The sequence below is a fragment of the Alexandromys fortis genome, unplaced genomic scaffold, assembly GCF_014885135.2.
Source record: "Alexandromys fortis isolate MF-2015 unplaced genomic scaffold, M_Fortis_MF-2015_v1.1 scaffold_44, whole genome shotgun sequence".
NCBI lineage: Eukaryota > Metazoa > Chordata > Mammalia > Rodentia > Cricetidae > Alexandromys > Alexandromys fortis.
In genome coordinates, this window is record NW_026067921.1 from 2,871,594 (window position 1) to 2,894,778 (window position 23,185).

Below are 23,185 nucleotides of genomic sequence, written 5' to 3' on the forward strand. Positions count from 1 at the left end.
TTCATTTTAATCTGGGTGTGATTTTGTTAGCCTTGTGGGCATGTCTTTGCTAGGACTGTCCGATCCTGTGTTTGAGTGGTGTGCTCGTGCCCAGGGTCCCCAGACCTTTGCAAGCTGGGCTGAGCTCAGAGGGCTGTTCCCATAGCTCCTTACAGTGGACCAGCTCTCTGCTTTTCACACTGCACTGTGTTTCTTAACTTCTGGGTCATTTTCCCATTTGATTTTATTTAAACCAGTTGAAGAGCTCTGCTCTGCTTCCCACTGAGTTCATGGAGGTCGTGCTCTCTGGGTTTGCCAGTGAACCTGTGGCTGTTTGAAGCAGCTTCATAACGATCAGAACATTATCCCGAATATGTCTGAGGAAATCACAATGCAGGTTTCTCACAGTGAAGAAGACCTTTTCCTTGGGGAAGCGGCACTTTTTGACTCTCTCTTCTCTTTGTTCATTCTTCAGGAAGAGCGTGTTGTCAATCACATGGCTGCCAAGATTATCGAGAATGTTTGCACAACATTTTCTGCCCAGGCGCAGGGCTTCATCACCGGGGAAGTCGGGCCTGTCCTGTGGCACCTGTTCAGACACTCCACGGTGGACTCCCTGAGGATAACGGCCATATCGGTAACGTAAAGCATCCTTGGAGGTTGTCCGGGGACACCATGTTTGAGATGTGCCTGAGTGAGGTGGATTTAATGGGAACGGCAGAAATGCTGAGGAACAGCTCAAGAGGCGAATTCTTAAAACGGGCCTAGAAAAGTTTGGGGATTTGTGTGGCGTGACATTCATTCCTGGTTAAAACTCTCTGGAGCTGAGGGTGGACGCCCCTGACGGCCGTGGGTCCCGGTCATGCGTATTCTCATGTTCGACTTCATGGCTCTAACACGAGTGACCAAGCAGCAGGGTTTGTGCCTGCTCTGTTGAACAGGGCCGTGTGGCGTCTGTAGGATGAGGGTACCGGGTACCCGCAGAGTCTGTGATGGATCCATGCTCCTCTTCCTGCAGGCCCTGTGCAGAATCACACGCCACTCTCCCACAGCCTTCCAGAACGTCATGGAGAAGGTGGGACTCAATGCTGTCATTGGCTCCCTGGCCTCTGCCATCTGCAAAGTGCAGCAGTACATGCTGACGCTGTTCGCGGCCATGCTGTCCTGTGGGATTCACCTGCAGCGGCTGATCCAAGAAAAGGTGTGTCTCTGCTCAGCTTCGCTGGAAACAGCGGTCTCCCCATGGCTGTGCGTTCAGCGTGAAATGTCAGCCCCCTAGGCTCAGTTGTCACACCAAGGAGGCCTTCTGACCTTTGCGGACCCTACATGTCCCTCAGAACATTCAGTCCAAGAAGCAAGCAGCCACTTTTGGTGATTAAATAGACACCGGCATTGGCTTCTGCCATCTTGTTTCAGTGAGGAGAAATAGCAGAGCTCCCGGGACGTCCTCCACGCCGCTCAGTTCACCCTGCATCTGTGCAGCCCGGCTCATTCCCGTGTGCTCTGTTTTCCTTAAGGGGGGCTCCCCCACCCCCGTCTCCGTTCTCTCTGGACATGTCCATTCCTCTCTAACCTGCGTCCCCGCTTAGAGTCTTCTGGCCCTGTTTTTGACTTCATCTCTGTTGGGGCTCTTGATGACCTTTAAAACAGCATCCAGTTTGCAGGGTGGCTATGACTGTGTTTGTACCAGCCTGTCTCCACATGTCAGTTCTTGCCCTTCTGAAGAGTGATGTGTGCTACCATCACCTCGATGACTGGCGTGTTGGGAACGCAGGCACTTAGCCCTGCTGCCTCAGTGTCTGCAGGTGAATGCTGTGCCTGCTGACTGATTTGAACCTAATACTTCAGAAGCCTGTGTAAGCATGTGTACGGTGAGGTGCCAGCTGTTAAAAAAGACTGTGCTTGTGTACACATTTGTTAAGTAATGAGTCAAGGCACGCATATTCTTGGGTGTGCAGTATTTCCAAACTTCTTAAACAGAATGCTCCCAACAGCAATCTGTTTGCCTGGCCCAGGGATGGGGAAGTACACTTTAAAATCTGAGTTATCCATCCATCCATCTGTAGGCAGAGGCTGCTTGTTTGTTTCCTGGAAGCCCAGACCTGAAATAATCACACAGAAACTGTATTAATTAAAACACTGCTTGGCCTATTATCTAGGGATTCTTTTTAATTAATGCTTACATCTTAAATTAACCCATTCCTATTCTTTGTATTTTACCACGAGGCTCATGGTTTACCCGTAAGGTTCTGGTGGATGTGCATCTGTCTCCTTTGGCAGCTACATGGCATCTCCCTGACTCCACCTTCTTTTCTCCTCTGTCTCTATTCTGTGCTTCTTTGTTAATCAATAAAGCAGCTTCTTTAACCAATGGTAATAAAACATTTTCACAGCATACAGAGGGTAATTCCATTCCATCCATCCATCCATCCATCCATCCATCCATCCATCCATCCGTAGCAGTAGGCCGCTTGTTTATCCTGGCTGCCCAAAACTGAAATAATCACACAGAAAACTGTATTAATTAAATCACTGCTTGGCTCATTAGCTCTAACTTCTTATTGGCTAACTTATTAATTTAACCCATTTTTATTAATCTGTGTATTGCCATGTGGCTGTGGCTTACTGGCAAGATTCCAACTGGTATCTGTCTCCAGTGTCTCCATGGCTTCTCTCTGATTCTGCCCTTCTTCCTCCCAGCATTCAGCTTAGTTTTTTCTGCCTAGCTAAGTTCTGCCCTCCTATAGGTACAAAGCAGTTTCTTTAGTCATTAATGGCACAGTATACAGAGGGAAATTCCACATCATCCATCCATCCATCCATCCATCCACCCACCCACCCACCCACCCATCCACCCACTCCATCCATTCATCATTCATCCAGTCTGCTGGGCATGGATCCAGGTGCTCGTACACACTAGGCAGTCACAGTTAAGGAAAAGGGTTCATTTTAGCTCATGGTCAAGGGTATGGTAGGCCATGGTGGGAAAGCCAGGGTTAGGGACTCAAAGCCGCTGCTCACATCATCCACAGCCAGGAAGCAGAGAGCCGTGGCTCCAGGCTGCCCTGTTCCTTCTCCATCTGTACAGACCAGGACCCAGGCCCGCGATTGGCTCCACCCACAGTAGGTAGGCTCTTCTAATCCTTCCTGTTTCCCAGGCAGTTACAGACACCAGCAGCTACATATTCGAAAATCTAAACACAGAGCCAAGCACTCGTTGCCTTGATTCCAGTCCAGTGTTGCTCAGAGGCTATGGCTGCAAGCAAGTCCCGCTTGTCAATCTGTGTCAGATTTGCTATTCAGTTTTCAGGTTATGAAATGCTCCCGTCATCGTACAGAGAGAGTCACCCTCGGTAACTTTACTGTGTCTGTGGTCAGAGAGGCTGAGGGTTTTAGCAGAATTATTTTTTAAACTCTCAGTACAATATTGTATAACATTTTTGCAAAATCAGGACAATGAGATGCATTAATTGTTTCAGGCCATGTAACTGTGTTTCCATGTCTCCTAAAGACATGAATAAATGGGTAGATGAAGGGTGATTGCTGACTTCTAATTAGTATCGGTCCTTTCTCTCCCCCAAGTACCAACCAGGTCCCCCACTGCCTGCCTTCTGAGATCAGATGAGCTCAAAGAATTATGACAAAGGCAGGGCCCGTTCTTCTTTTGTTTAAACTTTATTACTGTGTGTAAGTGATTGCATATGCACGTGTGCCATGGCGTGTGTGTGGAAGTCAGAGGCAGCCGTGTGGATCTGGTCCTCCCCTGCATGCATGTTCTAGTGACTGATGTGGGTCTTGAGTTCCTCGCAAGTGCCTACCCACTGAACCGTCTATGGGACGGGCATTGACATTTTGTAGGAGGTTTCTCATTACGGCAGAAATGCAGCCCTAAGTACACAGCTGGGTGGAGCCACACTTACCCAATCGTGCTGACTTACAGCAGGGTGCTTTCCTCTTGAGCATTGAAACTCAATATGTAGACAACGTTTTGGGTGGCATCTCGTAAGACTCTGATGACAGTTAAATGCCTACTTTTGTAGGCCATCTGACACCACACTAGCATGGGAAGGAGGCATTGTCTCCTCACTACTGGGTTGGGCAGCCGTTCAGGTTCCTTGTTGAGGTCTTTGATACCTGACTTGGGGGACAAGTGAGCCCCTTGTGGCACTGGCAAAGGCTTTTGCACTTTGTCTTCTATGATGGGCACCTGCGTTAATGCTGATGTCTGGGGATGGGACTTGCATCACTGACGGGAGGGGATGCAGATGTGGGCTTCCTACTCTGCACCTCCTGGTGACAGTCACACGGAAAGGACGAAGTTTGCTACTGCTGCACGTCAGCAAGCTGTGGATCCCCATCCAGTGTGCTCTGACAGCAATGCTGGGGACGGGGACCCAGCTGGGGAAGGGGGACCCAGCTGGGGAAGGGGGACCCAGCTGGGGAAGGGGGACCCAGCTGGGGAAGGGGGAGGCCCAGCTGGGGAAGGGTTCCTGGTTGTCACAGAGTTGTGGTAAAAGCCCCAGCTTTCCACAGGCTTTCGTTGGCACTGCTTTGTCAGGGGATAGTGTTGGGGTTCCCTGTCATGATCAGGTGAAGTCTGGGACCCCACAGTTCTTTTACTAATGGAACCGGCTGTGCTTTTTATGGTGTTTGGCTGAAACAGAATAGCAGCTGTTTAGTAGTTTTCTGTGTTACAGGGTAACCCTTGTTCCTTTGGCTTTGCATGGACATGCTTGGTTACTTTCTTGCATATGTGTGCATGTATGGTATGCATATTTGTATTTTGTGTGCTCCCTTGTGTGTACAAGGTGGGGATATTTTGTAGCAATTTCCTGGGATTTGAGACAGGCTGGTTAACATTCAGAAAGTAAACAACTCACAAGTCTCAGGAATTCCTGAAACTGACCAGACTCACAAGACTCCTCCATCCCCAAGGTTATAGAAGCAGTAATGATGGCTGAAGGGAGGGCCCTCCAGTCTTTTGAGCAGCCTGCGCCATGCAAAGATGACAGCTTTTCAAAGTCCACAGGTAGGCTGGGCTTTTTGGTGATGCCGTTGCCTTTGAGCTACCATGCTCCTGTCTGTAATTCTTCACACACACTCATGATGCTGCAAGGAACTCCAGTAAACTCACTGCGTCTCCAAGTGGGATGAGGAACTGGAAATCAGCATGAGGAGTAGCCACAGTGGTGGAGACTCAGGCACATGTGGCTGATGAAAAGCTTCAAATATGCATTGGGCAGAATGGCTTAGGCCCCATATGCACCTGTCACAAGCAGTCGAACACACACTACTAATATAATTGATTCAAGTGCATTCCTTTCCCTTTGCAAAATACCCTGACCCCACATCATTGTTCAGTTACTTCCTGATTCACCACGTCACAGAACAGTATTGGCTTAGGTCGTTTTGACATGTACGTGTGCGTGTGCATGCCTGTAACTGTGGTCTGTAGATGAGGTTCCACACCTCAGACCTCAGCTGAAGCACGATGAAGTAAACTCAGAGAGAGAAACTGGGGTTCAACCTGAAGATCCAAAAAGCAAAGCAACCAGTCACTGGCGCTTACCTCAACCGCAGTCTGAGATGGTGAACCTGCCTCCAGGAATCTCAGAATGAGACTGTGTCCGAGAGCTGTCTCCTTCCTCTGGGGCTGGGATGAAGAGTGCACCACTACTGCCTGGTTTCTATGGCAAGCTAGTGTGCCTACTGGGATTAAAGGTGTGTTGTTACCACTGCCTGGTCTGTAAGGCTGACCAGAGGGGCTGTTTTACTCTCTAATCTTCAGACAAGCTTTATTTATTTATTTATTTATTTATTTATTTATTTATTTATTTATTTATTTATTTAGTTTTTCAAGACCAGGTTTCTCTGTAGCTTTGGAGCCTCTTGTGAAACTAACTCTTGTAGACCAGATTGGCCTCGAACTCACAGAGATCCACCTGCTTCTGCCCCTGAGTGCTGGGATTAAAGGCGTGCGCCACCACTGCCTAGCAAGCTTTATTAAAATACAAATGAAATGCCACTAAACTCAGCATGCATGTAGAGGTCATAATACAACTTGCAGGAGTCCAGTCTCTGCTTCCACCATGGTTCCTGGGGGTCAAATCATCAGCGTCAGCTGCAAGCACCTTTAACCATCTGGCCGGCCCTGTCGGCCCTTGATGTCCGTCAGGCTCCCAGTTTCTTCATTGTCTTACACGTGACTCTTCGCTAAATGTTTGAATTGGGATCTACCCAAGCCTCCGGCCTCAGTTTCACAGGTCTACTTATTCCTCTCGGCCCTGAGGGTCCCCTTACATCTTTTTCTATCTCTATAATAGATTTTTTTGTACAAAAGATTCGGAGTTCTGTGGACTTTTGCCCACCTGGATTTTGCTGGTTGAACTTAGCAAATGCTGTAAAGACAGGGCATTCTTTGATATGGTGTGTGTGTCCTGTGCTGTGTGTTTACAGGTTTGGATTCCTGGGGGAGGATAAACTCCACCAGGGAGTGGATTGCTCCCGGGAGAGGAGACAATCGTCACTTAGCTGCCTCTTTTCTGATGTGTGGAGCAGCACTAGCTCTGGGTGCTTCCAGCACAGTCTGTACCAGCTATGGAGGCTTCAGCAGCCTTCAGTGATGTCTGTCTACGCCGGGCTCCTCCGGGCTCCGAGCCCTGTCCTTTGTCTTTATTCCACAGTGTTCCTCTGTTGGGAAGATGGCAGAGGAGCAATCTGGTGCATTTTCCTGGAGCAAAGGCACGGTAAACACTTTGTTCATATGTTTACTGGTTTGCAGAATAATGAGTCGGTTGCTCTGCGGTCTCCAAAGGCTGCGTCTTTGAGTAGTCTCATGCTCGCACAGATTTTATGATTTGGCGTGTCAGTACCACAGAACAGCTTCTTCTTCTAAAGGCTGCGAGTTGTCTCCTGGGTGTTGCGTCTTGACTCCTGTGGTCCTTGCGTCTTGCTGTGTGATGTGACAGTCGTTTCTGGCTTGGATGTCTTGTCTCTGGATCTGAGCAGCCTGTCTCTCCAAGGAGTCTGGCAGGGGACTCTCCTTGGGGTTGGGCTGGCTATAGTTTCCAGTCTTTTTGATTGACGAAGTCAGTGAACATCTATTTAAAAATATGTCACCTGCTTGTGGTGGCATTTCTAACTACATGTTTATGTCAGCTTTTTTTTTTTAATTTAAGTTAAAAATCTTGGTTTCTAATGTGGTGTAACTTTACTGTTTTAGAATGTTTGGTCAGGATGGTAACACTAATATAGTTTCAAATACAATTCTTTGTGTGTGTGTTTGTACTTGGGACAGTCTCGTGTAGGGATGCACAAGCAGGTTAGTCAGTGTACTTCACATGCTCTTATGCTCTGCTCTGTGACGCTGCTAATTCCATAGAGACTTAGCCATTGACTTCATTGTTTTTAGTTTGGAGTGGATTATAAAATAGTTCAATTTGCTTTTTCTTTTCAGGCAGGGTTTCTAGTATCCCAGGCTGGTCTTGAGCTCCCTCTGTAACTCAAAATGACCTTGACTTTCCCGCTCCCAATGCTTAATCTGTTTTATCATCATTTAAAATATTAACCTGGCAGCTGGGGAAATGGCTCAGTGGGGAAGAGCACTTGGTAGCACGTGTGAGGACCTGGGTCCTGCACTCAAGAAGCTGGGTGTGAGTCCTCCATTGATGTGAGGGGTGTGGTGGCTGCCAGACTCACTGGCTACGGCTACAGACTCAGTTGGGAGACGAGGTCTCAAAGGCAGAGATAAAGCTGGCACCTGAAGTCTTCCTCTCCACGTGCATATTTGGGCACGCCCATCTCACCTCCTCAGATTGAGAAAGAGCCACCGGGAGCCTGTGAGGTGGCTCAGCGGTTAAAGATACTTTTTGCCAAACTTAACAACCTGAGTTCAATTTCTAGAACCCCCACAGAAGGAGAGAACTGGCTTGCAACAGTTACTCTCTGACTTGTACACATGTGTGCTGTGGCAACACACTCACACACACATATACATACACATATACAAACAGACACACACACCCCTGTATACTGCTTGGTTTCTGTCAAGTTGGTGCAAATCTAGACATAGCTGAGAAGAGGGCATCTTAACTGAGAAACGCTTCCGGCAGATTGGCCTGCAGATGAGTCTTTAAAGATGGATGCGGGAGGGCCCAGCTCACGGTGGGCAGTGCCACCTCTGGGCAGATGGTCCTGGGTTCTATAAGAAAGCAGGGTGGGTGAAACATGGGGAGCAAGCCAGTAAGCAGCACCTCTCCATGGGCTCTGCTTTAGTTCCTGCCACCAGGTTCCAGCCTTGAGTTCCTGCGCTGGCTCCCCTGTGTGATAGACTGTAAGCTGTAAGATGAAATAAACCCTTTCCTTCCCAAATTGCTTTGGTTGTGGTTTTTTTTTAGCACAGCAATAGAAACCACAACTACGATGCTTTTTTTCCATCCTCAAGCATAACATTTTCTGTTACATAACCTGCTTTCATCTTCCATTAAGAATATAGGCAAATGTGCCTGCCTGTCTTTCTGCCTGCCTGCCTGCCTGTCCGTCTGCCTGCCTGCCTGCCTGTCTGCTTATCTGCCTGTCTGTCTGCCTGCCTGTCTTTCTGCCTGCCTGCCTGTCTACCTGTCCGTCTGTCTGCCTGTCTGCCTGTCTGTCTCCCTGCCTGTCCGTCTGCCTGTCCTCTGTGTATTCCTTTAACTGCTCTTTTCTCTCTGTCTCCCTCCGTCTCTAATTCTCCTCTTTCCCCGCCATCTGCGTCTGAACGAGGAAGATGGTAATGTAACTCTCTGCACCTCTGGCTGGGAATGGATTCAAGCACCCAGCAGAACCAAGCTGCCCTCTGTCACCAAGTCAGTCCTGACTGCTTAGGGAAAACAGCCCCTGGCTGGGTAAGTTCCACTGGGTTGGAAGAGATAGTAATCCATACAGGAAGACACAGCTTCATGCAGTGTGGCCTTTGTCTCTGGACACCCTTCACAACTGTGTGGCATCTACGCCTTGGGTGCTCAGTGGCCTCAACAGCCCTGGGTCCTGGGCTAACTGGTAGAAGAGACAAAAGATCTGTGTTCAGCTGAAGCTAAGATCATTGGTAGGGACCGTGATGTTCTCCCTTCCTGAGATAAAAGGTGGCACAGGCCACCTTATAGGTGTCCCTTTCTGTGCGTTTTGGTGGGGTATGGGGTAAAAAGAGTCTTGTTAAAAAAATCCCTGTATTTACTAAAAGCTTACTAATTTTATCACCGGTATTATTAATAGAAAAGCATACAGATTGTGAGTTCATACATATTTTTTTATTTTATGATGAATAGGATCCCAAAAGCTAGTAAAGAGTCAGAGACAGCCCCTGTTCCCACTGTTATGTGTCTTATAAGAGCACCAGACTACATAACGGTAACACACATAGAGTGCCTAGGTCAGCCCCATGCAGGCTCCTTGCTTGTCAGTTCAGTCTCTGAGCCTCTGTGGGTTTTCTTGTGATGTCCTTAACCACTCTCTCTGGATCCTATAATTCCCCTCCCCCCTTCAAGATTCCACGAGCTCAGCCTAATGTTTGGCTGTGGATCTCTGCACCTGTTTCCATCAGTTCCTGGATGGAGCCTCTCTCTTGACTACGGGGCTGGGCACCAATCTGTGAGTAGCACATGTTTTTAGGCGTCCGTACATTGGCATTTCTTCCCTCTGCAGTCATATTTAGTCTCCTGACCACCCAGCCTCTGGGTTCCGGCATTCTCATGGGTCTCAGGCTGGACCAGGCACCTACAGTTTCTGTGCCACCCTTCTCCCGGCACATCCCACTGGCAGGGCAGACTGTAATTTGAAGATTATATAGTTGGGTTGGTGTCCCAATCCCTCCCATGGAAGTCTTGCCTGGTCACAGGGGATGGCCAGTTCAGGCTACATACCCACTGTTGCTAGGGATATTAGCTAGGAGCTAGCTCCACATCTTCTCTAGCATGAGATATTACTTGTGTTTTTGATCTTAGCCATTCAGACAAGCATAAGATGGAATCTCAGAGCTATTTTGATTTGCGTTTCCCTGATGACGAAGGATGTTGAACATTTCTTTCAGTATTTCTCAGCCATTTCAGATTCTTCTGTTGAGAATTCTCTGTTTAGATCTGTACCCCATTTTTATTGGATTATTTGTTTTTTTTTTTTTTTGATGTCTAGTTTCTTGAGTTCTTTATCTGTTTTGGAAAGCAGCCCTCTGTCCGTGTGGGGTTGGTGGAGATCTCCTGTTCTGCAGGCTGCCACTGTGTGCCATAACAGTGCCCTTTGCCCCCCAGAAGCGTTCTAGTTTCAGGAGGTCCATTCATTAATTGTCGATCTTAGTGACTGCACTGGGGTTATATCCAGGAAGCGATCGCCTGTGTCAATTCTACTTTCCCTTCTATCAGGTTCAGTGTCACTGGATTTATATTGAAGTCTTTGATCGCTTGGACTTGAGTTTTGTGAAGGGTTGTGGATATGGATATATTTGCATTCTTCTACATGTTGATATCCAGTTATGCCAGCATCCTTTGTTGAAAATATGCTCCTTTTTCTATTATATAATTTTGGCTTCTGTCTCAAAAAATCATGTGAACACAGGTGTGTGGATTTACACCTGGGTCTTCGATTATTTGATTCCATTGATCTGCCTGTCTGTTTTTGTACCAATACCATGCAGTTTTTATTATGATAATTCTGTAGTAGAGCTTGAAATCAGGGATGGTGGCGCCTGCAAAAGTTCTCTCATTGTACAGGGCTGTTTTAGCTATCCTGTGTTTGTTCTTTTTCCATATGCAGCGGAGTATTGTTCTTTAAGGTCTATAGAGACTTGTGGTGGGAGTTTAATGGGGATTGTATTGACTCTGTAGAGTACAGGACTCAGGTGTAATTCAGAGAGGCTCGGGTGTGATTCAGAGAGTTGAGGACTCAGGTATGATCCAGAGAATTCAGGGACTCTGGTGTGATCCAAAGAGTGCAGGACTCTGGTGTGATCCAGAAAGTGCAGGACTCAGGAGTGATCCAGAGAGTGCAGGATTCAGGTGTGATCCAGAGAGTGCTGGAACTCATATATACAACATGCCAGGACTCAGGAGGGATCCAAAGCCTATAGTTGTATCTGGGGGAAGGCATGAGGAAGTCAGGAAAGTTGTGAGTCTGGCTAGTGTGGTGAGGATTGTGGCTAGTGTGGTGAGGATTGTGGCTAGTGTGGTGAGGATTGTGGCTAGTGTGGTGAGGGTTATGGCTAGTGTGGTGAGGGTTATGGCTAGTATGGTGAGGATTATGGCTAGTGTGGTGAGGATTGTGGCTAGTGTGGTGAGGATTGTGGCTAGTGTGGTAAGGGTTATGGCTAGTGTGGTGAGGATTGTGGCTAGTGTGGTGAGGATTGTGGCTAGTGTGGTGAGGATTGTGGCTAGTGTGGTGAGGATTGTGGCTAGTGTGGTGAGGATTGTGGCTAGTGTGGTGAGGATTGTGGCTAGTGTGGTGAGGATTGTGGCTAGTGTGGTGAGGATTGTGGCTAGTGTGGTGAGGATTGTGGCTAGTGTGGTGAGGATTGTGGCTAGTGTGGTGAGGATTGTGGCTAGTGTGGTGAGGATTGTGGCTAGTGTGGTGAGGATTGTGGCTAGTGTGGTGAGGATTGTGGCTAGTGTGGTGAGGATTGTGGCTAGTGTGGTGAGGATTGTGGCTAGTGTGGTGAGGATTGTGGCTAGTGTGGTGAGGATTGTGGCTAGTGTGGTGAGGATTGTGGCTAGTGTGGTGAGGATTGTGGCTAGTGTGGTGAGGATTATGGCTAGTGTGGTGAGGATTGTGGCTAGTGTGGTGAGGATTGTGGCTAGTGTGGTGAGGATTGTGGCTAGTGTGGTGAGGATTGTGGCTAGTGTGGTGAGGATTGTGGCTAGTGTGGTGAGGATTGTGGCTAGTGTGGTGAGGATTGTGGCTAGTGTGGTGAGGATTGTGGCTAGTGTGGTGAGGATTGTGGCTAGTGTGGTGAGGATTGTGGCTAGTGTGGTGAGGATTGTGGCTAGTGTGGTGAGGATTGTGGCTAGTGTGGTGAGGATTGTGGCTAGTGTGGTGAGGATTGTGGCTAGTGTGGTGAGGATTGTGGCTAGTGTGGTGAGGATTGTGGCTAGTGTGGTGAGGATTGTGGCTAGTGTGGTGAGGGTTATGGCTAGTGTGGTGAGGATTATGGCTAGTGTGGTGAGGATTATGGCTAGTGTGGTGAGGATTATGGCTAGTGTGGTGAGGATTGTGGCTAGTGTGGTGAGGATTGTGGCTAGTGTGGTGAGGATTGTGGCTAGTGTGGTAAGGGTTATGGCTAGTGTGGTGAGGATTATGGCTAGTGTGGTGAGGATTATGGCTAGTGTGGTGAGGATTATGGCTAGTGTGGTGAGGATTGTGGCTAGTGTGGTGAGGATTGTGGCTAGTGTGGTAAGGGTTATGGCTAGTGTGGTAAGGTTATGGCTAGTGTGGTGAGGATTGTCAGAATAGGGTGAGCATATGTCTGGTGCTTGGTGTGGAAGGCTGCCTGTGCCTGCACCTGAGCTAATGGTGTTACCACTTCCTGGCTTCTGGGTCTATTCCTAACTGTGCTGTAAGTTTTCTCACTTCCTGAAATGTGACCAGGTACACCTCTTTAATTCTAATTCCTGACTGATTATCCCTTAAAAATAAACCAGGAACTTCTAGGGAAGATGCATGCATAGATTCAATATCAGTACTTAATCTGCAGACTGAATTCGGGTCTGCTGTCCAACCCCAGGATGTTCCCCACAGGAAACAAACTTTTGGGTCTTGCTTGTTGTCCCTGTACTGTGCAGCCATTGTTCCAGCCCAGAGCTATTGGGAGGGAGCTTGACTGTGCACATGCATGTGTGTGTGTGTGTGTGTGTGTGCATGTGTGTGTGTGTACACACACCTTTCCTATTTGCATACGGGTCCAGACCCTGCCTCAGTTTCATTCTGACTGGCAAGTGTCACTGGCATTGCTTGGTGCTGTGAGCCTTTAAGTAAAGACCGTTAGGACCGTGTTTACGTTTGTGTCCGATCACCGGGTGTGGCTCTGTCACTCAGGGTAGGAGCTATGTCAGTGTACACCCCTGCTGGGACTCAGGTCTTCATGCTCCTTTGTCCTCCAGTTGGTCCAGCTACTTCCTGCCACACTTCCTGTTATATCCTTGAGGCTTTGTTTTTCAACTGGGCTGGATTTTAACTCAGCTCAGAATTTGAGCAAATCATTCACCATTTGAAGATTTACCCTTTTCTTTAAAATTTTGAACATACTTTTAATTAAAATATGTTACGTTTTCCTCCTTTCTCCTCCCTGTAGCCCCTCCCATGTCTCCTCCTCTGACTTCTCATGACCCCCAGGATGTAGGTATATAGGAAATAGAATTCCATTTGCTCAGGAATTAAGGCCAACAAGCGAAAACTGGGACCTTGTGAAAATCTATTGCTTCTGTCAACACACACTGGCTAAGTTCAGGCTTAAGCGAGATAGTATCATTCGTGGGTTTGGACCAAACTGAGATCGCAAACACAGCTGATGAGGTTTTATCGCCTGCCTCCTGTTTGATCGCTGCAGTCCACGACCATTGGGTTGACCTCTCCATCCTGTCTCCCCAGGACTTCGTGTCTACCATCATCCGTTTGCTGGACAGTCCGTCCACTGCCATCCGAGCCAAAGCCGTCCTGGTGCTGCTTTACATCCTGATCTACAACCGGGACATGCTGCTGCTGAGCTGCCAAGCGAGGTATGGCGCTGCGCCCGAGAGTCTGTCGGGGCTATTGATCAGTGCCTTGTAGTGTCCTGGAGACGACTTACTGGCCTTTATGTATCTGCTGTTGAAAGCCTTTTCTAAAGTTTACCAGGAGTTTGATCTGTCTCTCTGTATCCTTAGCTTGTAAGCCCAGACAGGATCCTGAGCACAAACAAGTAAGGTCTCAAGGGCTTTCTTTGTGCCTTCAGGGTACCAAGGTTTCCCTGAAAGAGTCTAGGCTGAGAAGCTGAAGGTGCCATTGTAGGGGGTGGGATTGCCAGAACAACCCTGGGCTAGGCGTCCGTCTGTCACTTTGAGATTTATCTATTTATTTATTTAAGAAAGGGATTGGTTTTGTAGTTCAGGCTAGCCTTGAACTCTTGGACTCCCTGCCTCCACCTTCCCAGTACTGGGGTTGCAGGTGTGAACTACCACACGGGGCGTCCTCTCTGTTTCACCCTTCCTGTCAGAGAAAGAGCTGTCCTGGTGCCCCCAAAGTTCTAGTTGTGTTTGGCTCATTCTCACCCACATTCCCCCTCAGCTCTGCTCCACTGGGGTCCAGAGAGTCCTGAAAATCTAGTCGATATCTTTTCATTTGGAGCCTGGAGCTCCCTGTATAGTCCAGGCTACCCTAGAACCCACTGTGTTGTGATCTTCATGCCTCAGCCTCCCAGAGAGGTGGGATTCCAGACCTCCTGGAAACCCCAAGGCATGGTCAGTTAGGGCTCGTGCCCTCCACTTCCTCCTGAGAGGGACTGTCCACACTCTAAGCAACTGGTGTTCTTGGGACGGTGGTGGCCGTTTCATGTGGCGGATCCTGCTCTGTGACCCCTCCAGGGCAGCGTGAGGCTGCAGTCTCTGCTGGGACTCCTAAGCTTCTAGTAGTGTACGTATTGCGGCCTGAAGAAGCACCCATTGCACACTCTGGAGCAATGCAGTGAGCAGGGTGGCCTGGGCACAGTGCAGACAGCAGCAGAAATGGCCTCGGTGTGACACCAGTCCCTGAGGTCATGTGACCCCGAAGTGTGGCTCCTCCTGTGTGGATGCTGTGTGATCCCGGGCAGGACCCGTGTGGCTGGTGGGCCAGATTGTGAGGGACAGCGCCTCACCTTGTCCTTAAGGAGAAAGGCTTCTTGTCCTACCTTTGTCTGTTTCACTCGGTCATTCACTGAGTCGTGAGGACAGCGGCAGGCTGAGGCCATCCCCGTACACGTAGGAAGCCTTGAAGGGGAAAGTACAGGAGGACCATGCAGCTTGCAGCAAAGCAACTAGTGGAAGAGACAGGAGAATTCTGTCACTGTGGCTCTGGGAGAGGCTTCTGAACATTAGCGAAACTGAAAAAGAGATGGCTTCGGCAGGGATGCTGTTTCGAAAGGCTGTGAGCCAGTGGCAAAGACTCAGGGAAACGGGTCACAGCCTCCAGAAGACACAGAGCAGGAACTGGAAACCTCACACAAGAGCCAGGAATCCTGGCGGGGCCTGGGACAGATGAGTTTTAACTCAGGACGTTGGAGCAGGCTTCTTCCAGGTGCTGGCATTCTCTGTGGTGCTTGCTTGACCAGGACAGTGTTAGAAAGACCAGTGACGTGGGGGACTGAGGCGGAGTGGAAGACAGTGGCCAGGTGGACTTGTTACCTCAAGCTGTGCTTTGATGCTGAGAAGCTGGTCAATGACTCGCTCGCCCAGCAGGGACAAAGCAGCTAAGGTGCCTCACTGTCTACAAGGGAAGAGGCAGACCTAAGACAGAAGTCTGGGAAGGGCTGGAATTGGGGTACCAGGCTCTCTGAAGGCAGGACTGCAAAATGTCCCTGGAGCCCCAGAGGCTCCTTGTCTCAAGAACTGAGAGGGACCGTTTCAGAGGAACAATACCCAAGTTTGATCTCTGGCCTCCATGGGTATGGGGACACATGCACACAAACACACAGGCACACACATAGACACAGGCATATATACACACATGTGCACACACACAGGGCAAAGACAGGTTACATTTGCTGTGGGAGGGGCCTCTTCCGTTGCCCTCCTTAACCTGAGTTATTGATTCTTTGGACACACCTCCTCCCTCTGGCTGCTAGCTGTCCTGGTCTCAGGTCAGTCTTGGTGGCTGACATTCCTTTCTACATGGTGTGGCCTTTCTCTCTACCGTTCAAAGATACTTTCTTCCCATCAAAGTTCAAAAGTTTTATATAAAATCTTTGGGGAGTGTTTCTTGAATCTGTAGATTCATATCTTGCCCTCGGCTCCCCTCTGGAGACTCTGATGTCATGCGTGTAAGGTGTGAGTTGATTGTCCTGTTGTTACCAGGTCCTCTGTCTTTTGTTCCCTCTGGGTTTTAGTCTTTATAATTCCAAACGCTCTCTTCTCAAATCCCCGGCACGACTTTCTCTTCTCTACTGTTGAGCCCATCTAGTGACGTTTCTGCATTTTCACTTGTTCATTTTTATGAACTTTTTTTTAAATTAAGAGTTTAAATTCTTTCATTAGATTTAAAAGAATTTCAGTGCTTTTTTTTTAAAGGTTATTTTTATTTTACTTCATTGACACGTTTCTGTTTTCATTAAACTTGTGGTTTATGGACCCTATTTTCAGAAGGAGCCCCTGGATGGTGTTCTGTCAGACTACACTTTACGGTTCACTGTGACATGGGACAGCACACTGATGTGTTCATTTTCCAACTTTATTAACTGTCAAACGTTTTTTCTTTTTAATATTAATTAGTATGACTCAGGGCTATATTTTCACTTGGTTTTTCTTGTGGTACCCCATTTTGATATGTTTTCACTGCTAGTCACTTCTAAACAGACTGAGATTTTAATTTCGATTTTTCTCTTAAAAGCATGGGTTAACTTTTGCTACAATAACTGGCCCCCCGGGATGAATTTATTTGTTACTTTTCTAATTGCTGCCGGAATGTGCCTGACTAGAGCCAACATAGGGGAGCTAATTTGGGGGGTGGCTTATAGCGTGAGGTGATCTGGCCCATCTGGCAGGGAAGGCGTGGAGGCAGGAGCATGAGGCTGCTGGTTACACTGCATCCACAGTCAGGAGTCAGGAGACGAAAACTCAGCCCACTGATGTCTTTCCAGTCTGGGCTCAGTCTGTGGGGTGCTTCTCCAGTGAGGCTGGACTATAGACACTCCTTCACAGGAATTTCAGTGCTTTTTGGGAATTTCAATTTTTGACTCTATTTTTGGAGGGTTGGGGTCATGCATGCCCCAAGCATACATGTGGAGGTCGGAGGACACCTTCGGGGTGTCGTTCCCTCCTTTACCTTCTGAGTCCTGAGGATGGAATGAGGTCATCAAGCGTGGGCAGCAGCCACCTTTGCGTGCTCACCCCATTATAGAAGCTTTTCAAAATGGCGTCCGTTGCTTGCTAGATCCTCCCAGCATGGGACTTGCGCTGCTGTCTGCTCACGTCCAGCTGGGTCGTGTTAGGATTCCAGCTCTTCACTTCTCTGGGTGGAGTTAAGATGTTCTGCGTGCTTTTCTTCCTGGGAGATTCAAGTCTCTCTTGGTCTGGGGTGCAGAGAAGGGGGTGCTGGTTGCTGGACCTCCGGCACTTCTCTTCTGTGGGAATTGGGCTGTTGCCTTGGGAAAGGAAGGCGGCTCTCAGTCAGGCACTGGTGTTGCTGCTGCCGGGAAACCTCGAGAGCGGTCCAGCTTTGCTGGGAGGGAAATGGAGGGCCAGCCTGTGACTCATGACTCCTTTCTGTCTCGGAGAATTGGGCCGCTGCTGTCAGCTTCCTCCTTGCAGGGGAAGATGGGGACCTGGAGCAGGTACTGCAGTGGAAGGCCAGCTCCTATTGCCACTAAAGCTGTGCAGGAGAGGGACAGGTCCTGTGTGGCTTCCCTGTGATCTGCTAGCGATCTTTTTACCTGGGGCGCAGGAAGACTCATTGCGACTGTTCTGGGATGGAGGCTTGGGGAACTGAGGAGCTAAGGAAATGAAGACAACGCATGGCTGCCCTGTTCCTCCCATGTCCCCATCTCCTCCACCCCTGTTCTTCAGGCAGCCCACCTCCTGTTTACTCTTTGAAGTCTAATTGGGCTTGTTTCAATTTTTTAAACTTGATATTACTGCTATGTCAATGGTTCTCGGCTGTGATAGAGAACTCAGGAGTGAGGCTGCTCCATACCAACAGAAGAGGGAATTACAAATCATCTTGATGATTGCTTGTTGAAATCCTAGTGCTGCAGCCTTCAAGAACGAGCCAGGAAATGTCTCTGACAGTAAATGCGCCATCATTTCGGTTTTACATTTGATATTCGGGCACTATGAATGTGAGTGGTTGAGGTTCCATGCCCCAGGGTGTCCAGTGGGTGTTGTTACTGCCAGTGCTGATGGCGTGGGATCCTGGGAGCAGTCAGGCATTGACCTGGGGTTGCTCGTTAGGTGTCCATAAAGGAGGAAGGGAAAGACCTGCTCTGTGTTCATTGTGAACTTGTTTGGTAAAAGAAGAGCCCTCAGTGACTGTACACATTTATTTTCATGTATCTGCGTAAAGTCCTTCATGTTGATTGAGGTTTCTGTCCTGCCCAGTCCCGCAGCTGTTTAGTCCCAAATAAACACACAGAGGTCTACATTAATCATAAACTGATTGGCCTATTAATTAGCTCAGGCTTCTTATTAACTCTTATAACTTATATTAGTTCATAATTCTTGTCTGTGTTAGCCACATGGCTTGGTACCTTTTTTGGTGAGGCAGTCACATCTTGCTTCCTCTCTGTCTGGGTGATGACTGCAGACTGAAACTTCCCTCTTCCCAGATTTCTCGTTGCCCCATCTCTCCTTCCTGCCTGGCTACTGGCCAATCAGCGTTTATTTAAAAATACAAGTGAGAGGGTACAGACCATTGTCCCACAGCACCTTCAAAAAATAGGAACTGAAGAATGAGACCAAACTGATTCCCTGAGGCAGGTGGGACAGAGGTGTCACCTCCCTCACTGGTCCGAGTGTGAAGGGATCCCAGTGGCTCATGGCTCTACATACTGGGTCCCAGGTGGTGGGGCTAGTTTGAAGGCTGTGCTAGGTGGAACCCCTAGGGTGGCTCCTGAAGTTCCATCCTTTCCCTGCTTCTGGTCCAGCTTCCTGTCTCCGTGAGGGGAGGAGGGCTGGCCATGGCTCCTGCACGTGAACTCTGCCTTCAACCAGGTGCTGAGATGAGAAAAGTCTCTAAGATGGTGAGCTGTGTCATTCCTGTAATTAAAGATGAATCCCAGCTGGGTAGGGGAACAACATTAGAATTCTGGGAACTGGTGTCCTGCAGACATAAGGAACTAAGAGGAGGGTTTTTGAGTGGGCTCAGCAGGCAAAGGCACTGGCCACCAAAGCCTGATGACCTGAGTTCAGTCCCTGGGGCCCACATGGTGGAAGGGGAGAATAGATTGCTGCAAGTTGTCCTCTGACCTCCACACAGGTGCTGCACCATGTGTGTGTCTGTACCCCACACGGACAAATAAAACACACGAACAAAAAAAAACTAGAAGGGTTGTGGGATCCTCAAGACAGCAAAACTGATTTTTTTTTTCTAGGCTTAGGAATTTGACTTGGAAACATAAATGGTTCTCGGAGAGGGTTGAGGTGGAGAGGGCTGGGTCTGCCTCCATTGCCCTGCAGCCCAGGGCTGTGTTGTTGTGAGTGTAAGGGTTGCCCAGACACACAACTGCTGTAAAGCCTCTGTGGTGAGTTTGTGGGGGCAGGGTCCCACTTTCCTGGTCCCTGCCACTGCAGTACCAGCTGAGTCGCGGTGTGTCATCCTGCCGCCTGGCTGCCACCCTCAGCCTGCCGTAACCTTCACGGTACTTGGTGGATATTTTCCCTGCTCCCTGTCATCACCGCTGTCCCTTGCTGGTCTAGATTTCAGCACGTTTTTCTGCGGTGTCAGCTCTCCCATCCATCCACCGTGGAGCTGAGCCGTCAGCACCAGGTAGAGAGGAGATGGCAGCCCCCAAATGTCCATCCGTTTCTTCAAAGGGCTCTGTCTCAGACTGAGTGTGAACGTCAGGAAATGGGGCCTTAGCATCTCTGGGTGCGATTAGTACTTCAGAGGATGGATAGTTCTGTGAGTTCATGGTGAGGCCTGCTGTGAGCTGGGTGTGAGAGCCTCCCGATGGACCAGGCTTTCTAGAGGGGTTCTCTCCCCTCCCCCTTGACATCTCTGTTAATATGGAAATGAGTGAAATAAAAAAAAAACCACCTGCTTTGATCTTAAAAGAGAGGTTTTCTTAAGGAAATATTTACATTGGATAATTGGTTAACTGTGGGAAAATTTATTTTCTTTGCTTATACAAAAGTTAATTCCAGATGGATTAAAGAATTATCTGCCCCAAAGAAGCCATAAACAGCTGGAAGAAAGTATGTTTAAATCCGGGGGAGAAAAAAAAAAGCCAGGAGCAAATGCTCAGTTGGTTCTGCATAACCTGGAAACTCTCTATCCCTAAAATTCATCGGTAACACACTGGGTGCTCCTGCAGAGGACACGGGTTCAGGTCCCAGCTCCCACAAGCTCTGGGTGCTCCTGCAGAGGACCCGGGTTCGGGTCCTAGCTCCCACAAGTACTGGGTGCTTCTGTATAAGACACGGGTTCGGGTCCCAGCTCCCACAAGCACTGGACAATTCTGCAGAGGACCCGGGTTCAGGTCCCAGCTCCCAAAAGCACTGGGCACTCTGCAGAGGACCCGGGTTCGGTTCCTAGCACCCACAAGTACTGGGTGCTTCTGTACAAGACCTGGGTTCAGGTCCCAGCACCCACATGGTGGCTCACAATACCTGTAACTCCAGCTCTAGGGACTGTGATGTCTTCTCTTCAGGCTTCTGTGAGTGCTGTGCACAATTAGTTCTCATGTATGAAGGCACAACACCTATGCACAGAAAATAAGTAAAATAAAATCATAGGTAAACCTTATACGCTTACAAAATGTCTAAGATTTTGTATCATAATAATCTCTCTGCTTTGAAGCGATTTCTAATGACAGGGATGGGTATTTGCGTCATTAGTAATTGATGAAGTGGTCAGAGAGATTCGGTGTGCGGTGCTTGCTATATGAATCTGTAACGCTTGCAAACGTGTATGGAGAGGGTGACTCCTGAAGGTTGTCCCTGCCTCCACGTGTGTGCCATGGCTTGTGTGTCTGTGCACAATAATGATGAAAAAATTAAGACAATAATCGAAGATGCAGATAAAGACAACACTAAGTGGTAACAGCCCTGTCGCCGTTATACATCTGAAATGCAGATGGGGGCACTTGTCACCTTGTTGAGGCTACGGGAAGACTTGTTACCCTCCTGAGGCTAGGGGGGCACTTGTTACCCTGTTGAGGTTATGGGGGGGCACTTGTTTCCCTGCTGAGGCTACGGGGGGGCACTTGTTACCCCTGTTGAGGCTACAGGGGGGGCGGGACACTTGTTACCCCTGTTGAGGCTACAGGGGGCTTTTGTTATCCCTGTTGAGGCTACAGGGGGCACTTGTTACCCCTGTTGAGGCTACAGGGGGGGCGGGGCACTTGTTACCCCTGTTGAGGCTACGGGGGGCACTTGTTACCCTGCTGAGGCTATGGGGAGCATTTGTTACCCTGTTAAGGCCGGCGGAGGACATGCTGCTCCTCTGAGGCTACCTTTGAACGGGCAGCTTGGCACGCGTCTTTGGAGCCTGACCGGGTATTTCCATACAGGTGTGTGCTTGTTTCTCTCCTGCCCTCCAGTTCCCGAATAACCACTCTGAGGCTTAATATTAATTACAAACTGTTTGGGTGATAACAAGCTTAGGCTTATTATTAACTAGTTCTTACAACTTAAATTAACCCATTTTTATTAGTTTATATTTACCATAAGGTTTATATCCTGTTACCTCACATCTTGCTTCTCTGGTGGCTGCTGGCATCTCCCTGACTCTGCCCTTTTTCTCCCTGTATCTCTGTTTGGATTTCCCACCTGGCTCTATTCTGCTTGGCCATTAACCAAATCAGCTTCTTTATTAACCAGTGGTAGCAAAACATGTTCACAGCCTGCAGAGACACCCCACATCAGGTGCTTCTCTCGTGAGCCTCAGCACTACAGACCAAATCCCTGTGAATCCTTCACTCGCTCTACTTTTGCTGGTCCTGAGTAGCCGCCATCTTTCCCGCTGTGGAAGCTCAGAGGCATCTGAAGGACTCTGGTGACATTTGCAGAGTGCCATTTTATCTGCACGATTGCTGACAACATCCTCTAGATTGGATTCTGTCAGTGAGCGTGCTCATCCTGTGGAAGCAATGGCATGCTATCTCACTTTTTCCTGTTATGCCAGTAATTTCCGTTGCCGTGATAGAACAAAGTGTGGAAGAGTGTGTCTTGGCTTGTGGTTCCAGAAGGGAAGTTGGGGAGGCGTGGCGGCAGGTGGCTGGAGTGGAAGCCGAGAGGCTGCATCTTCCACATGTGCAGAAACAAACAGAAGGAAGGGAGAGCGGGGCAAAGCTGTGCACTCTCAAAGCCGCCCTAGTGGTAAACTTTCCTCCAGCCAGCCTTCATGTCCTAAGCATTCTGTAATTTCCCTGAACAGCGCCCCTCAGTGAAGACAGAGAAGCCAAACACACCAGCCTGCAGGGACATGTCTCATTTACACCATCACCCATGTATGCACGTTGCATTTGAGTACAGGTAGATGTGGGTAGGTGTGCATGGGTGTGTACTTGTATGTATGTGCATGTGTCTGTGTGTGTGTTATGTGTGTATGCATGTGCATGTGTGCGCGCACGTGTGTGTATGTTTGGGTGCTCTGCAATGTGTGTGTGTGTGTGTGTAGGCCCAAGGCTGATGTTGGGAATTATCTCAGTCTCTCTTCCCCCTTATTCTTTGAGCTAGGCTGTCTCAATGAAACCCAGAGCTCGTTTGGTCTGGGTAGTCTTTGGGATGAGCTCGCTCTGGGGCTCCCATCCTGGCCTTCCGAGGCAGGTCATTGTGCCCACTTGGCCTGTCTGTGGGATATGAGTATGGTCTTTCTGCTTCCACGGCATGTGCTTTGCCCACTGAGCTGTCTCTCTGGTTCTCTTCCCTGGAGCTTTCTGTCACCAGTCTTAAGCCCTGCGTTTCTGTCTACTGAACTCTTGCCTAGTGCTCCCGGGCAGCACAGACCTATACTTTAGCCATGCTAAACCGAAAGGGGGGATGCAGCCAGCTGTGGTTCGAAGTTCCACTCTCTGGACGGTGTCCTCCAAGGGTCACATCTCATTCCACCCACAGAGCCTGCTCTTCTCTGCTAGTCGACTGCTGTGATCCCCACTCAGGGTCTGACCCTCCTCCATGTAGGGTGGGTGTTCCCCACTCAGGGTTAGGATCGGCCTTGCACAGAGTGGAAGTTCTGACTCTCCTCCACGCAGGGCGGGTGCTCATCTCTGTCCTGTTGATGACGGTTTACTGCTGTGTGCCCAGCCTGCTAGATAACAACAGGCAGTCTGGATTGCACGATGCTTTGGTGCCAGCACTGATGT

At 48.9% G+C, this 23,185-nt stretch overlaps 1 protein-coding gene across 6 annotated transcripts in view; it reads left to right on the forward strand.

The window, feature by feature from the left end:
* Ulk4 (unc-51 like kinase 4) overlaps positions 1–23,185 on the forward strand; it is a 271,119-nt gene that overhangs the window by 57,588 nt on the left and 190,346 nt on the right. For all 6 annotated transcript variants that reach the window (XR_007591528.1, XR_007591527.1, XR_007591526.1 and 3 more), the window contains exons 20-22: positions 455–616; positions 998–1,180; positions 13,585–13,712. Coding sequence is in view for 3 of the 6 variants with exons in the window: in XM_050141472.1 (XP_049997429.1) it covers positions 455–616; positions 998–1,180; positions 13,585–13,712 (473 nt within the window). In the remaining 3 variants the exon portion in view is untranslated. The remainder of the gene's footprint in view (positions 1–454; positions 617–997; positions 1,181–13,584; positions 13,713–23,185) is intronic.